The sequence below is a fragment of the Littorina saxatilis genome, linkage group LG9 (genome assembly GCF_037325665.1).
Source record: "Littorina saxatilis isolate snail1 linkage group LG9, US_GU_Lsax_2.0, whole genome shotgun sequence".
NCBI classification, from domain to species: domain Eukaryota; kingdom Metazoa; phylum Mollusca; class Gastropoda; order Littorinimorpha; family Littorinidae; genus Littorina; species Littorina saxatilis.
Genome location: NC_090253.1, coordinates 31454621 through 31472785, shown reverse-complemented (window position 1 = coordinate 31472785; position 18165 = coordinate 31454621). Strand labels below are relative to the sequence as shown.

At 42.3% G+C, this 18165-nt stretch overlaps 1 protein-coding gene across 2 annotated transcripts in view; it reads right to left on the bottom strand.

Moving 5' to 3' along the window:
- Positions 1–18165, bottom strand: part of LOC138975869 (ARF GTPase-activating protein GIT2-like) — a 46620-nt gene that overhangs the window by 16155 nt on the left and 12300 nt on the right. The window contains exons 10-19 of one of the 2 annotated variants that reach the window (XM_070348638.1): positions 17186–17258; positions 14827–14924; positions 13156–13279; positions 9910–10082; positions 9067–9123; positions 6429–6578; positions 5842–6039; positions 5461–5532; positions 5057–5148; positions 3008–3208 (exon numbers count right to left, since the gene is read on the bottom strand). In XM_070348638.1, the coding sequence (XP_070204739.1) occupies positions 3008–3208; positions 5057–5148; positions 5461–5532; positions 5842–6039; positions 6429–6578; positions 9067–9123; positions 9910–10082; positions 13156–13279; positions 14827–14924; positions 17186–17258 (1238 nt within the window). The remainder of the gene's footprint in view (positions 1–3007; positions 3209–5056; positions 5149–5460; positions 5533–5841; positions 6040–6428; positions 6579–9066; positions 9124–9909; positions 10083–13155; positions 13280–14826; positions 14925–17185; positions 17259–18165) is intronic. The other variant, XM_070348639.1, reaches the window with a different exon arrangement.

The window sequence follows — 18165 nt, the reverse complement described above, 5'->3', positions numbered from 1 at the left end:
CAAGTTTTGGTCTCTGGTTGAGTTTTAGGATGACACCTCCCCCGAGTGTCACCTCTTCCTCGGCCGCCATCGACCGCGGCACAAAATCCAGAATGGAGAGATAGGAGGTCTCACCTGTTGGCTGCAGTGACAAGCCGCCTAACAGTCCCTGGAGTGGTTCCACGCTTTTTTCCTCAGTCACCCGCTGGGATAGTGGCCCTCCCCCGCTTCGCTTTTGCAGGGCCGCCACTGCTACTCTCAGCGCTACGTAGTGGCCACGCTTGAGACCCAGGCCCTCCAAATCCTGGGCAGTCGCATTTCTCAGCACATTGAGGGTGTTCAACTCCTCATCCTGGAGAACTTTAACCACCGTTAAAGGCAGATCTGTTGCCCACGCTCCAAATTCGAAGTCCATTTTGCAGTAAGAAATAGTTGGCATATGCCCGCTGCGCCGCGCTGGTAAGGACTGACCACAATGTGTTGCTCTCCCGTTCTTATAGACCCCCGCTGATGCATCACACGTGCAAGCCCCCCGGCAACATGGACATTGCGGCTGGGCTATTCTCCTTGACTTTCACAAGTCCTCCTCTCCCCTCTCTTTCTAATTACGGGCCTAAGTGTTGATATCCTGCTTTACTACCCTCTCTTCCCTACCTGCCAACACTGATCCCTTTAGGCCTACCTCAAGTATCTAACATCCTCCTCCTCCACCCGCGGCTAATCTGTCTCGTTTAAATAGAGTTTATCTGACGCTGTCCGCTCTATCTAAACTCACACCTTGACTAAATGTAAAAAGGACCCCTGCTGTTCGTTTTTAGTATGTGACCAAGTGGCTGGCTGGTATTTATCCCATGTACAAGTCTAGCCAGATCAGTGACCAAGTGGCTGGCTGGTATTTATCCCATGAACAAGTCTAGCCAGATCAGTGACCAAGTGGCTGGCTGGTATTTATCCCATGTACAAGTCTAGCCAGATCAGAGACAACCAAGTGGCTGGCTGGTATTTATCCCATGTACAAGTCTAGCCAGATCAGAGACAACCAAGTGTCTGGCTGGTATTTATCCCATGTACAAGTCTAGCCAGATCAGAGACAACCAAGTGGCTGGCTGGTATTTATCCCATGTACAAGTCTAGCCAGATCAGTGACCAAGTGGCTGGCTGGTATTTATCCCATGTACAAGTCTGGCCAGGTCAGAGACAATGAGCCAAACTGTTAACACAGAAAGGAGTGTGCCTCTAAGCATCTGTTAATATGCAGGGATATGTTCATAACGTCAGCAGGACTGAAGTGAAATGGGGGTGTATGACAGTTTAGGAGAAAACAAGACAAATTCATTCTGGAAGGATCCAATCATAGGAAAACCATACATTGGAAACTTTAGGGAAATACCACACCACAGAAGGACACCTGGATCGGTTACAACCCACTACAGTGGAACGCCTCCCCCCCCTCTTCCATTTAAGACTTACCCCCTTTCAGACCTGGATTTTTCACATTTTCCATTCAAAACCTCTGTAAATTTACCTCTGTTTCAAAACTCCCCCCTTTTTCAATCTTGATTTCCTCATATTTGTTTAGGTCTTAATCAGGGGTTTCACCGTACTTAAAAGTGATCAAAAGTTCCATCAAGCATTTGACCCTTTTTTTTCTTCTCCAAAATGACCAATTCACCTGGATCCAGGTGTTCACTTGCAGTGTCACGAAGGAAACATGAAGGTGACACAGAAGTCATTCGTGGGGGAATGGAAAAGTGACATCAAAATAAAGGGAAAGTTTTCAGCTTCACCTTTCGTTGTTTGCCATCAACAGTCAGCAAAACCCTGAATTTTTTTTTATCAAATTGCTTAAAAAGTAACAACGTTGCTGTCATTTCAGCAAATCTGTCGATTTGTTTCTGAATTAAAGGACTGTCTTAAACCCTGAGAAACTGTCAAAACTTTCATAGCCTTTTGCCTACATCCAAGCAATATCCCAGTACCAGTGTAGAACTAGAGAAAACTGGCTTTGGAGAAACAGGACTACAGATACTCAGCTTTCCAAAACGACTCATTAGCTGGTGTCAATAATCTTTCTTCCTGTCAGTGTCTGTCTGTGTGTCTGGCATCTATCTCCTGGGTGTGTCAGCACCTCTCCAATGTCAGTAAAGGCTGTACTGAATTGAGCCCGAAGTCGACTTTGCAGACTTCAGTCTTTTTACCAAAAATTCAATGACAAAGCCTCGTGCAGCCAGCTTTGTGAAGTAGACTTCGTGACATCAATTTCGCCCAATTAATTTGCGGCTTTACCGTTGTGCTTTTCTGGTTTCAGTTTCAGTCATGACACTTGGCTCATGATCAGCTAAATTTGTAATTTCAGAAGAGTTTTTCGCATTTTACCTCAAAGAGCTGGAGCTCATGAATCTATTAAAACAAAAAAGGTGAAGCTGAAAGTGAACAAGGGGTTTTCAGTTTGGAAGATGAACATAATGTGCAAGAGGGAAATCAAATACAATCATTACACTGCAATAAAGATGGGATGAAATATGTTCCTTACCCATGCGTGTGAAAGAGAAAATGTGACATTTCTCAAAGAGAGTCCACTCATGTTAAAACCTCATACACATACTCATTACTGATTAGTCACACATACACAGAGAGAAATAGAGTAGAGAGACACACAGACACAAACAAGACATCAAAACCAGTCTCTGACAGTGCCAGGAAGAGTTATTAGTTATTCACAAAACATGAGAAAAGAAGGAGGCATTGAACTTCTTTTTAGCAGGGAGAAAATTGCTGGAAAAAAAACACACATCCAAACCATTCTTTTTCCGCAAGTACGATAGATTTATACTTGAAATTGTAGCAGCCACCACCCCGATCCAACCATCTACCAACTCACTCACCACCCCTCCCCCTCCCCCCCCCCCCCCACCCCTGAAAAAGCGGTGGCACCAGTCCCAAATCTGCAAAATCAAGACTGCAAGACATTTAAGCAAATCCTTCATGAAAATGATAAACTAAAATAAAAGTTTCCCTCAAAGCTTACCTGTTATGGTTGCCTTCCTGAGCAGTTTGCAAGAGCTCCTGGATTTTCTTGGTGACTTTCTCCGTCTTTTTCACCACCTCTTCTTGCGTAGGCATAGCCGGATCGTCGTCTCCCACTGCACCCTGGGAAGACACGGAGTCCTGGCCCTCACTTTCTGACGACTCGCGTATGGCTGATAGCACATCCTGTACCTGTCGCTCTCTGTGAAAGATAATGGTTTGATCAACATGAATGAGAGGTTGCTACACAAACTATTCTTCCAAATTTCCAATTTTTGCCCAAATGTGCCTGACAATAACTTCTGTTCACTTGTGTGCAAAAAATGTATAAACATGGTCAGATCTGTGAGAATGAACTGATTCAAATAAATCCAAAAAATAAACACCCTCCGGGGATGTAGCTAAGATTCATTTGTTTGAAAAAATGTGCCCCAAGTTGCCATAAAGTTCAGGCAATTTTCAGAAGTTTTGAACAGTCCTTGGTTCTAGTCCTTTCCCCTACCATGCAAAGAAGTTCGGCAAATCCACTAAATGGCGGCAAAGTTTCTGGCGTTCTGAAGTAACTGATATTTCACAATGTATTGAATAATTATAATACACTATGTCCAGACCTGTGCACACTCAAAACGCTCATCAGTAGTAAACAAACCAAATTTCAGTAGTTTTTAAAATGTTTCAGTAGTAAGCTGTAACGACAGTTCAAGACATAATTCTGCTCACAAAGCACACAAACTGAAACACTATGACGCAGTAGAATGGGAATTACTATTTACGGTATTAACAAGCCAAGGTGAAACATCAACACTGTTGCAACATTTGTTCTGACAATGTCTTTGAAGTGTGATTCGCACGCCTTACAAAAAGTGTATTGGTCTCCTTTGCTGGATTTTACGATCTCCAGGTTGTCTTGAGAATAACTGGACTTCCAGCACTGTTGTACCGTTTTCTTCTTCTTTGGTGACTGACAGAGTTGGTGTCTCCTCTTCACTATCTGAATCTCGCACTCTTTTTTTCTTTTGCATGTTTCACTTCAATCACGAGTTGCCACGCAGACGCTGGACGAACTAAGTCTAAGAACAAAGACTCAATGCTGAGAACAGAATCGGAAAATCGGAAAACGCAACGGCCAACTAATTGGTCAAAACATCTTAAAACAGAAAAAAAGTACAACCATTTTTGGGGGGAGTAAAACATCGGAATTTCGGACTTTTATTTAAAAATCCGTAGCACCGTATTCTGCATATAACAAGCGGAGAAATTACGGAGAAACCGTAGATGTGCACAGGTCTGTATGTCTAAACTATGTCTATACACTATGTCAAAACTGTCATTTGTGGGATATCATCGTTATAATTTTATGTTTTTGTGCAATATAGTTTTGTAATTGCGAGGCAGGTCTAAAGACAAGTTTCTGTTTTGTAAAGACAGACAATAAAGTATTTGTTCTTGTTCTTTTCAAGTAAGTTTTACCAACTGTTGACACAAAACCCCATCCATGGCTTCTAAAATTGATGAATTGAACATACTTTAGAGCCCCCTCCTACGTGTCATAAAAGGACAACTGCAATTTATGGTGATTGTTTGATCACCTGAAGGTGCAATCTCATCAAGTTACCACTGTAACTCTATGTGTTCCCTGTTTAATGCTTAATGCAAAGCAATGTAAAATCAAAACAAGCTAACAACAAAACAAAACAAATGTTGTACCATTTTGTCAATAATAACCTTGTTGGCTGCCATTAAATATCTGTATACAAAACATTACCTGTATTGACCTGAATTGACAACTTACAATGTGCCTTTGGTGTATAAATGAATACACCACATACATACACATTGTATGTTTGTTGTTGTTCTTCTTCTTTGTTGTTTATTGAACAATTTGTTGCCTGTAAAAGCAAGTTACCCAGGACATCAGCCGACAGCCTACATACAGCGAAAGTGTTCAAGGTTCCAACGATATACATTTAAGCTTTTTAATTCTTAAAACAAACAAACAAACGCAGCTTTTGCTGTATAATCACAATGTGTGCTGCAAATAATTGCATACCCATTAGATCCCTGAGGAAGCACTGGGTTTGGTACGTCATAGATCCCTTCGTTGGCGTTGAGACGATCTTCAAGGTTGGAGTTAGAGGAGCTCTGTTGAAAAGAAATTTTTTTTTTAAAGGTATCAGCTATTAATTTGTTGATTTGCTAGTGTGTGTGTGTGTGTGTGTCTGCTCTCGTGTGTGTGCTCTCGTGTGTGTGTGTGTGTGTGTGTGTGTGTGTGTGTGTGTGTGTGTGTGTGTGTACCTGTGTGTGTGGACACCTTGTGTATGTTTAACTCTGTGTGTGTGTTCATGTGTGTATGTGTGTGTGTGTGTGTGCATGCATGCCTGCACGTGTGCGTATGTGGGAAATGTGTGTGTGTGTGTGTTTGTCTGTATGCTAGATATGAAAGATTACACATACCTGTGCTGACCCGGCCAACATAATGTTGGACACAGAGGATGCCCCTGATATCTGACCACTAGACCCCGGGCTCTGCAACAGTTACACAAAGACTTTTATACAGGTAAAACCTCAGATATTGCACAACAAAGATGCTTGAATTCATGCAAGTGTAACTCCTTAGCTGAGGAGCAGAAACAAAAATCATTAAAGTTTTAGGGAAGTAAATCATGTCTCAATCATTGCACAATATCAGCAGCTTCTATTTTGATATGAAAACAAGTCCGCTGAAATCCAAAGTAGGACTGACCAGTAGGCAATATCCATTCTGGTATTTGCACACAAAACCAAGTAACATACTGGAACATTCTGGTTGGCGCAAGCACTGAAGTACACACTCACCGTCTGCATCAGCTGTCGGCTAGGATCCCTCATCTCGATCATGGAGGAGGGACGGATCTGCGGCTTGATCTGGCGGATCTGGATCAGCTCCGTCTCTGAGTCCTGGGCCTCATCATCAATGCCGTTGGCCATGTGTTCCACCATGGTGCTGTCACGGTGCGTCCGTAACGTCTGGTTCTCCATCAACAGCGACTCCATCTGTACAAATCAGATCATGCAATCAATTTTTTTATTTAAAGTTAAAATAAAAAAAGCCAGAGAAAGAGGAATCAACACACAAGCATACACACGCATGCATGCAAGAACACACACACACACACACACACACACACACACACACACACACACACACACACACACACACACACACTCACTCACACACACACAAAAATAAAGTAGAAACAGACTTTTCTCTAATCCAGGTTAAACACACAAAAATAAACAAAAATGACAACATATTCCTCCTAGCTCACCTCGTGATCAAACTTGTCAATAACAACAACCACACGCGTGCGCACGCACACACACACACACACACACACGAAGTAAAAACAGACTTTTCAGGTAAAAAAAAAAAATCAACTCACCTTGCTGTGCATGTCAGTCAGGTTTCTCTCCAAGTCGGACTTGACAGCCACCAGTTGCTCTATGGTGGCCTGTGACTCGGCCAGAGCGCGACGTACTGACATGAACTCTTCCGTCGTCACAGGCGCCTCGCAATGCTCTGCCGTCATACTCTGTGCAAGACAAACATTGAATAGCTGCCTTTTGAAAAACATAACACAGCCAGGGTATGAAATCTGTGTCAGTGATACTACAGTGGGAATTTAAAGGAATCCAAAAACTGAAAATAACCCGGTCTTAAAAGGGCAGTCGTGAATTAAAATGGAGGTCAATTTACTGAGGTCGTCAACAGTCATGAATTAAAATGGAGGTCAATTTACTGAGGTCGTCAACAGTCATGAATTAAAAATGGAGGTTAATTTACTGAGGTCATCAACAGTCATGAATTAAAATGGAGGTCAATTTACTGAGGTCGTCAACAGTCATGAATTAAAATGGAGGTCAATTTACTGAGGTCGTCAACAGTCATGAATTAAAATGAAGGTCAATTTACTGAGGTCGTCAACAGAAAATCTGAGAAAACAGTGTTTGAAATGGGGGGCGGGAAAGTTTTAAATTGGTGACTTTAAGAGAGGGGTTCCACCGTATCAACAAAACCAAAACCCACAAATATCAACAGCGCCATGAAAGAAAGGAGCCCAAGCGCAACGAGAATCTTTTAACCTTAAATCATAATCTTAAGTTATGAGCGTTACACTCAAAAAAGTTGAATAACTTAAGTAATTTCTGAAAATGGGAGATTTTATATGTTAGGATCAATAACTTCTGGAGATTGTACTACCTTACAACAAAAGTACAACAAATTCATGTCGCATAGAAAGAAAATTCATGACATTTAAACACATGTACATGAATGTCATGGCATGTGATTCTGACCCTGCCTCATCATAATCTGACCTAAACATGTCTTGAAAGATTTTACTGAAGTGAAAGAAAACACTGTGTTCAGATGGACACAATCACTTCCGCAAACTTAAAATCAACACTGTAAAACAAATCAGTTCTTAGAAATAAGCAAATAAAACTCAAACCAAACAAGCAATAACCAAAAATTGCACCAGAAAATCAGAACTAAAAACACTAAAACAAAAACAAACAAACAATTTAAAAAAAACTTACAACAAATAACAAACAAATTAGTATATTCTACAGAATCGAAACTTCTCAAAATTAAAACGAACTGTTACTGTTTGTCAGAACATTTCCATTAAATGTGAAGCTGGAAATGGGATTTAAAATGCACTCCGCAAACATCTGGAAAGGACAGAGGTCATAATGTGGGTACATGTAGCATGCACTTGAGTGATGGAAGCCCAGGGTTCACATCATTTCAGGCATGTACATAACACACACAGAAAGATGTGTGCTAACACACACACACATACACATGTACACACACACACACACACACAAACCCATGCATGCCCATACATATGCATGCACACACACACACACACACACACACACACACGCACAAAAGTACACAAAGAATGTACCCACATACCCACACACACAGACAGATGCGTGCACACACACACACATGTGCACTTACAGACACAGACACACATGCTCGTACGCACGCACGCACCCATCCACCCACACCACCACACACACACACAGTGGCCCTGGAGGAGAAACGAAAGTTGCAAGGATCTGCAGTGCATTGATCATACAATAATGTAAATAATGTTTAATTTTGCTTTCATAAAAACTTTTATGGACTAATGTCACTGGTCTCTTCCATTTTTGTGTCTGTGCTTACAAATAGATTTATCTTTAAAGCTTGACAAAAAAATATAACATAAAATTGAAAGGCAGCCTTTGATGGTACACAAGTTCCCAGACAGGCAGACAAACAGACAGACAAGAACACAGACACATACAGAAAGACAAAATTGAAGGACACAGAACTAACTGAACCAGTGAAGGAAGTTAACATGGGCAGGCTGAACTGTAAACTACTCGCTTAGGTTAGTTTTTGCACACAACCGATACCTTTTCTTCCCCTTATGCTGTGTTTTTTTCTCATAAACCTTGACTTCTTCTAGTTAGATTTTTGTTTTTGTTTTTGAATGCAGTAATATGAAAAAAGCTAGATTAACAAAGAAACTGTATCAGCAGATGGTAATTGCTTGAATGAATGACAGGGAAGGTGTATACATGCACAAGGCATACGTGACATTTCATGGCTTGCACCAGGACCAAAACAATGTTAGTAAACAAGCCTTAAATATCAGCCAGAGAACTCAGTATGATATCAATAAACTTACGTGAAAACACAGAGAAAAATAAAAGGTAAGATGGAAAAGAGGATGCAGGGGGGGGGGGGGGGGGGGGGGGGGGGGGGGGGGAAGAGGGACAAGAACAAACAGATGAAGAAAACAAAAACCCAATGTCTTTCAAAGGCAAGCTTCTAGGTTACATTTCCAAATGCAGATGTAGAAGATATACCCCAAGGATTCGTTACCTACTGTTAGAATGAAAGATAATTTAACAGATGCCAGAAGAAAAGCCATGCCTGATTATTTATTAGGCCATAAAAAGGAGCACTGAAAGATGCCGCCAATGGGGTCAAAGGTGGAAAAAACGCGCAATTCTCACCTCCGTAAAGGACATGATAGACGACGGCGTGGTCGACCGTTTGCTTGACAACATTGCCTAACAAACCACAGGTATTTGTCAATTAACTAACATCGCCTAACAAACCACAGGTATCTGTCAATAAACTAATGTTGCCTAACAAACCACAGGTATTTGTCAATAAACTAACAGCAATTTTAGCAGCTTTAACAGCTGTGTAAGAAACGGTCTTGATAGATCTACTGTCTGATTTATTTACATCCCAAAAGTCAGGGATCTGGCAAGCTATTACCCGACACTATTTCAAATGTTTCTAGAGTGACACTCAGTCTTTCTGTGAATTCTAACAAAAGGCAAATTTTAATTCAATTATTGAACATTGATTTTTAGCAAATTTTTAATGATTGTATACGTTAATAGTTTAGAGTATATACCTGTCATGACAGGCCACCTGCAATGTACGGACGCTTTGGGCTGTTCCCAAGTGTGTCCTTTCATCGCAGGTACCAAGGTAATAGTTTCTATACATGACCTCTTCTGATCTGAATTGTATCAAAATAGGTTTGTCCAAATACTGTCAAATAATCACCATGCATAAAATAAACACACAGAGCTAAACTGCAGTACAGGGCACATGAGATGCACAGAATTTAAACTGTTAAGATACACAAAACTTAAAATGTACTGCTAACATCCACGAAATCAAAACCAAGGGAGCTTAAAATATTGATTATGCACATAATCTAAAAAATCCAGAGTAAAGTTGCATAAAGAAAAGCTTTTCTATCAAAACAAAATCAGCAGATAGAAGCAATAAACGAGTTGAACAGTCCCAACACCCTTCTTTTCACACGCAATTCTTACCTCAGCAGTCATCTCCCCTTTGGTGTCCGTGTGCATACTGCGTATACTCTGCGAGTCGATGCTGCTGTAGTCTTCGTCTGATGGTACGCTGTCATACAGAGGTTCATCGTCGCTAATCGCACTTATCGTCTTGGATTCTCGGGGTTTCAGCAGACTCTTGCCCATAAACTTGTCTGCAAAAGCGGCAGAAGAGGATCATTATTTAGCTATCACGGTTTTGTATTGTATGTCCTGTCCTTGTATTGGTGAGTACAGAATTCTTTTGTTCTTCAAAACATAAGTTTTGTTAAAATGAACCTGCATGAAGATTATGTGTTCCTGTCTCCCTGATTCTTCCACCTCTCTCTGCAATATGTCAACTGATTTACGTGTCAGTTTAGAGGAACGATAAATTGTTTTTAAACTGAAGGTGAGGCGATGGTATTTAGGACTGGACAAGGATGGAGAGGAAGGGGGAAGGAATGGAGATAGCGGATGTGGGCGGGACCTAGAAGTAAGGAGGGAGGGGGGAGGGTGTTGTAGTGGAGGTTTTGGCGCCAAACGTTCTGGCAAGTGAGTGCCAGAGGATACACGCTCTTGCATTTAGCGGCAAAGCAGCAGCAGCAGCAGCATTGAAGTGCGCGCGTCAGCAAGTGAACATTATTTGTGATCATGTCCGAAATAGAACAATGGTGTAAGGAGTCAAACCTTCCTGCGGCGGTGATCAGCGTTCTCATCAAAGAGGGGTTCAATTCGTTGGCGGCCCTCAAATGTGTCGAGCCGGAGGATTTGGAATCTCTGAGTGCCAACATAACAAGAAGGGCAAAGCCCATACGACTCACATGCTTTACACATTTTTCCTACCAAAATACATGTGACCTTGACCCAAGGTCAAGGTCATCCAAGGTCATGCAACACAAAGCTGTTAATTCAAGACATAGGAAGTACAATGGTGCTTATTGGCTCTTTCTACCATGAGATATGGTCACTTTTAGTGGTTCACTACCTTATTTTGGTCACATTTCATAAGGGTCAAAGTGACCTTGACCTTGATCATATGTGACCAAATGTGTCTCATGATGAAAGCATAACATGTGCCCCACATAATTTTTAAGTTTGAAACAGTTATCTTCCATAGTTCAGGGTCAAGGTCACTTCAAAATATGTATACAATCCAACTTTGAAGAGCTCCTGTGACCTTGACCTTGAAGCAAGGTAAACCAAACTGGTATCAAAAGATGGGGCTTACTTTGCCCTATATATCATATATAGGCGAGGTATTAAATCTCAAAAACTTCAGAGAAAATGGGAAAAATGGGAAAAATAGCTGTTTTTTAGGCAACATTTATTGCCCCTGCGACCTTGACGCAAGGTCAAGATGCTATGTATGTTTTTTGGGGCCTTGTCATCATACACCATCTTGTCAAATTTGGTACTGATAGACTGAATAGTGTCCAAGAAATATCCAACATTAAAGTTTTCCGGACGGACGGACGGCCGGGACGGACGGACGGACGACTCGGGTGAGTACATAGACTCACTTTTGCTTCGCATGTGAGTCAAAAAGGGGGCATCTTGCCCTGCTTCGGGCAGGGATTAAAACCCTGCAAGCAAAAGATGGGGGAGGCCCCATGAGCAACGACACCGCCAGAGGTGCCAGTGGTTTGGCGGAATTGCTGGGGCGACTCAACATGGACGGTTCGCCAGTGACGCCGGCAAGACCAAAAGGTGAGGGTTTAAAGATCATCGACTTCGTTTCATCCTCGTTGGCTGTGGAGGAGGAGGTGTCTCTTGGCGGAGGGGTGACAATCAAATTACCCAATACAAAGCCGAAGTTAGATCGGGTGTCACCCTCCGCCTGGATTGTGGCAAATACCAGAATCATGGCCACACTCCTGTCCCGTGATAAAGACTTTGATGTAGCGGCCTATCTACGCTACACAAAGATGGTGGGGGAGTTAGGCTGCCGTTTCACCTGGCAGTCTGTGCTCATCTTCGATGACGAATATCGACAGCGTCAGGCGGCCGACAAATTGTCCTGGGGGACCGAAGCACCACACCTGGCGACAGTTGTGCTTCGGGAGCGGGCTACGCCAGCCACCAAGAAGTCTGGCGGCAACGGCGGAGCCGGTGGCGCGCACCGACAGCGACCGACAGGACCGGGGGGCAAAGAGGTGTGCCTGCAGTACAACAAGGGGTCATGCGCCTATGGTCCACGTTGTATCTATGAGCACGTGTGCAGCAGCTGCGGCAAGGACCATCCCACAACCCAGCACTCAGCGAACCCTGGCAGCCACCCCCTGATATAGGATCCAGCACAGCAAATTGCCTCTACGGCCAAGGTAGGCCCCAACCACTCTAGTCCTTATGCAGCACAGAACCCTGACAATCGTAACTTTCTCTGTGGTAGTTCTTCCATTAGCGCAAAACTTCATATTTGGCAAAATGAGCTTGTAGATGATAGCGATAAGACCTTTTTGTTGGATGGCATAGAACACGGTTTTCGTATTATTGAAAGAGGCAGTGTAGTAACACCAGTAGAACATAAGAACCACAGATCAGCAATACAGCATAAAGTAGCAGTAGAACAGGAACTCATAGATCAGATAAACAAAGGAAACTACGTTATTGCTTCAAAGAAGCCTACCATAGTTAGTGCCTTGGCAGCTATACCAAAAAACGATAAAGAAATTAGATTCATTCACGATGGCAGCAGACCTTATGGACAAGCAATGAACGATTACTCAATACCGGAAAGTGTTAAATTTCAAACATTAGGAGATGCCTGTAAATTAGATTATGTGTTCCTGTCTCCCTGATTCTTCCACCTCTCTCTGCAATATGTCAACTGATTTGCTTATCTTTTAAACAAAATGAATGTTGGCGACAAACCATGCTTAAAAAAACAAGACCTTTCTTAACTCACCAAGACAAAAACAGCAAAAATCCAGTATCAAATGTTTGCCTATGGAGGCTTCTTCGGATAAACATTTAGGAAAAGGAAAGTAAACCAAAAATCCAAAACAAGAGCAAACAGCAGTAAACCATCAAATGGAAAGAACGGGAAAAGATGAAACAAAATACTAGAGGGGAATAACTTATCCTTACCATCCTGATGAAGTCTGCGCTAGGCTGACCAAAAAATTGATAAAGAACTTTTCTAAACTGGTTGCTGTTGTGTTTTATTTTTGTTTTGGAAATAACTCTTAGTCTTTTTAGTGAACTCATAACCACAAATTGCAAATGAACACATGCAAATTTGCTGACCAGGATCCTTGGGCGTGTGTACAGGAGAAACAATGCCTGTTTGGCGGCGACGTGCGTCATTCAAAATGTCCATCACCAGTGTTGCAAACTCCCGAGCGTTGAACCGTGCTAACTTTTGTCTTCCCTGCAACACATGATATTTACAATGAATTATTAATCCGGACGAATTCCCAACCTTGGGTGATAAAATATTTTGTGTTATCTGTGGCAACACAACATGCGGATACTAAAACATTTCCTATAAGGCATGTTGCAATGTATTTAACAATTCATAATCAACACAGTTCACAAAAAAACTTTTCACAAGTTTTTGCTCAAAACCCACATTTACTTTTGCACAAAAAAAGAACATAACTCCATTTATGGCAAAGAACAACTGGAAAACTCTCCTGTGTAATACTTAATAGTTTCCATGTAAATTGCATGTATTCCATGCATCTCAAAACCAAAAAGGTTGGTTACAGGAGATGCAAGCACACACTAATACGGATTCTGTACCCAACTTCCAAAGGGAGATAAAACAACACACTAATACAGATTCTGTACCCAACTTCCAAAGGGAGATAAAACAACACACTAATACAGATTCTGTACCCAACTTCCAAAGGGAGATAAAACAACACACTAATACAGATTCTGTACCCAACTTCCAAAGGGAGATAAAACAACACACTAATACAGATTCTGTACCCAACTTCCAAAGGGAGATAAAACAACACACTAATACAGATTCTGTACCCAACTTCCAAAGGGAGATAAAACAACACACTAATACAGATTCTGTACCCAACTTCCAAAGGGAGATAAAACAACACACTAATACAGATTCTGTACCCAACTTCCAAAGGGAGATAAAACAACACACTAATACGGATTCTGTACCCAACTTCCAAAGGGAGATAAAACAACACACTAATACGGATTCTGTACCCAACTTCCAAAGGGAGATAAAACAACACACTAATACAGATTCTGTACCCAACTTCCAAAGGGAGATAAAACAACACACTAAAGTGGACCCCCATTTAAGACTACCTCCCCATTAAGAACCTCTTTTCTCAGACTTTCTCTTCCTAGCCTTTGCATACTGACCCCCAATTTAAGGCTCCTTACTCTTTAAGACCTGCTTTTCTCAGATTTGTGGAGGTCTTACCACATGACAACCAGAGAATAAACTATCCTGACCTGACCTCCACAGCATATCAGTGTTGCTACATCAGACGACATGACTATGCATGTGATTTTTTTAATTTATTAAGGCCCCATAATATAAGCGTTTGCTTCAAATCGTGACCTACTAGTTTGTCCTTTTAGTACTATCACTGGATTATGGTTTAGTCGGGGGCCCGGTAGCTCAGTTGGTAGAGCACTGGACTTGTGATGCACGGGTCATGGGTTGGAACCCGGGCAGGGGCGGACAACTTTATGTGCAGACTCAGAAATGTTATCCATGTTCTACCCCCATGTCACCATTGTGTGACGTTAAAGACCTGGGTTACACTGCCATAAGTGCAGGTGGCTGATTACACCTCAACATGCACACACCTGGGCAGAGCAACTCTGTTGCTACTAGTACTAGCTTTCCACTGGGACGATTTTCCAGTGATGGGACAATGAGGAAATGAAAATGAAAAAAACATGGAGAAAAAAATCTTGTTGAAACCAACTGACCTGATTGCGAGTGGTGGAGAGTTCTGGATTGACAGGTAAATGAGGGACCGTCAGTCGCTCGCTGACTATTGAGGTATGGTCATGGGTTGACAGCCAGACTGCACACAAAGAAGGTAAAATTTAAAGCCACACCCAAGCCCCTCAAAGAGATGTCATCTTAGCTTCGTGCTGCTGACCAACTGCATCAGAAAAGAAATCACAAAGGGAAACAACTGCTCAGATTGCAAGACAATGGTGTGCAAGAGTTGTGTAGAAGTATGCCCTTTGACATTTGAACAAAAAAATTCAAACAAGCAACATGACTTTCATCCTTTCCTATTTAGATTTGTTCAACTCTATCGATGAAATAATTTCAAGCGCAGTGACAAAGCTTAACAGAGAAGTCACGACTTTTGAATATGGATTATCAGAAATAATATTTGAAAACCTGTGACCTTGACCCTCTTCCCACACAACTCTACTCTGACTGTCTTCCAGAACTCCTCCCTTCTATTCCTAAAATCATCAACACTTCTCTGCAAACAGGCACTGTCCCCAACTCCTTTAAGACTGCTATTGTCAAACCTCTACTGAAGAAACCATCGCTTGACCCAAACACCCTCAGCAACTACCGCCCTGTCTCAAACCTTTCCTTCATCTCCAAACTCCTTGAAAGAGTCGTCCTGAAACAACTCAACTCTCACCTTCTTCGCAACAATCTTCTCTCTCCGCTTCAATCTGCCTATCGTCCTCACCACTCCACCGAAACTGCCCTTCTCAAAATCACTAATGATCTCCTCCTTGCCACTGACCAAGCTGAAATCTCTGCCGTCGCTCTACTTGATCTATCAGCGGCCTTTGACACAGTCGACCACAACATCCTCCTTCAACGCCTTCAGCACACCTTTGGTATCCATAGCACAGCTCTTTCTTGGTTCTCTTCTTATCTTACCGACCGCTACCAGACTGTTTCGATTGACAAACTGAACTCTGACCCCATCAGGCTTGAGTGCGGAGTCCCTCAAGGCTCAGCCCTTGGGCCTGTACTATTTACTCTCTACACTCAACCTCTTGACCACATCCTTGACCGACACAACGTTCTCCACCACTCTTTTGCCGACGACTCTCAACTTCACAACAGCTCTTCCCCTAACCAGTCTGAATCTCTTCTTTCCTCTATCTCTGACACTATCACTGACGTGCAGAATTGGATGACAGAAAACAAACTTCAGCTCAATAGCAACAAAACTGAAGCTATCCTAATAGGCACTACATCCAAACTCTCCAAAGCCACCTCCGACTCTCTTCAACTCTCTGACTCTTCTGTCCCTCTGTCTTCTGCTGTCAAAAACCTCGGAGTCACTCTAGACAACACCCTTTCCATGAAACAACACATCTCTTCTGTCTCTCGCACCTGCTACTTCCAACTCCGCCGCATCGCCACTATCCGCAAGTACCTCACCACAGATGCTACCGCCAAACTGGTCACTTCCACCATTCTCTCACGTCTTGACTATTGTAACTCTCTCTTGGCGGGTCTTCCCTCTTCTTCTATCTCTCGTCTCCAACGCATTCAAAATAGCTCTGCCCGTCTTGTCTTACGAAAGAAAAAGAGAGATCACATCACCCCCCTCCTAAATCAGCTCCACTGGTTGCCCGTTCCTGCCCGTATCACCTACAAAATCAACACTCTCACCTACAAATGCCTCCATGGTCTCGCCCCTGCCTATCTCTCCAACTCTCTCTCTCTCTATGTCCCTTCACGAGCACTCAGATCATCTGCCGACTCCCTCAAGCTCAACATCCCCCACACCAAACTCAAAACAGCAGGTCAACGCTCATTTTCTTTCCAAGCACCTAGCCAATGGAACACACTACCTCTCCCCCTCCGTCAACAACAGTCCCCCGAATCATTCAAATCTGCACTCAAGACATTCCTTTTTTCCAAATAATCCATGCATTCTACACTGCCCACCCCATCCCACCCTGAATAACTGTACATATTTTAATGGTTGATGGTGTGTGTGTGTTAGTGACTTTAAGTCTCCGTGTGTGTGAATGAGTGTATGTGCGCCTTGAGTCGCCTGTTGGTGAGATATGTGCGCGTTATAAATATTCGTATTATTATTATTATTATATGGAATAAAAGTGCCACAGAAAAGGCAAAATGCATGATCAACCTTCAAACTACCAAATTAAACACAATACACAGGTCACGCAAAAAATTGAACATACTTTTACAACCTCCATTTACATTATATAAGTAACATCTTTTAAGCAATTCCTGTCATTCAAACTGTCCCTCGTCATTTCATCTTTATCCCACAGTGACAAATGCAAGCTCAACCCAGCTTGACAGACCAGCCAAAGATTCACTTACTTGCATCATTTTCTCTTCTGTCAACTTCATCGTACACATCCATGGCCAACTCTTCAAACAGGTGATTGGGAAGCTGTTGCATGAACAAAAAGGGTTTAGACATAACTTTTTTTTAAAAAAGGAACACTTTAAACTACTTATAAATGATATACTTATAGTCGTGTCTCGCAGACCTTTTTGTCAAAGTGCAACGTAACACTTGGGTGTTGTTTTTCTTTTATTTCTTATTCTACTGATAGGTATTAAGAAATTTATAAAATTATATGTTTCTTTGTCACTGATGTGTAGAACACAACAAACAAACATAATACCAACGCGAGATGTCATTCCAGAGCAACATATTGACCTAACAACATTACAGTAATAATACAGACATTTCAAGCATATAGTGTCTTTGAGGTGAGACACAGGGGCTCACCTTTCCCCATCAGACTATGTTCTTAAAGAACTGTCAAGATTTTATGGGTTTTGGAAGAGGTGATCACCCTTGGAAATACATAAGCAACCAACACGTAACATTGTAGGCCAATCACTAGCAAGCGGCGTGTATCCCGACGTGGTCGGCAATCTCTCAAATTGAAAATTAGCTATGTTCTGTGTTTTCAGCACTGTCCGCTCAGCATAATGCTCTTTTCGTTCAAAAGTATGCATAAAGGAGCTGACAAATCGGCAATGCCTTTGTGATCGCGTCCCTCAGTGCACAGATCACCAAACAAGTGTGGAAACATGCTGCTCACTAGTGATTGGCCTACAATATCTTGTGGGTTTGTTTGCCTCGGTGTTTCCAAGAAAAAGCAACTCTTCTACAACCCACAAAGACCCGACAGTAGAACCCCCCCCCCCCCCCCCCCCGGCAAAAATCTGAGAAAATCAGATCTTAAAAAGGAGGGAGTCTTAAAATGGGGGTAAATTTACAGAGGTTATGAACAAAAAATCTGAGAAAACTGGGTCTTAAAAAGGATGGAGTCTAAAAAGGGGGG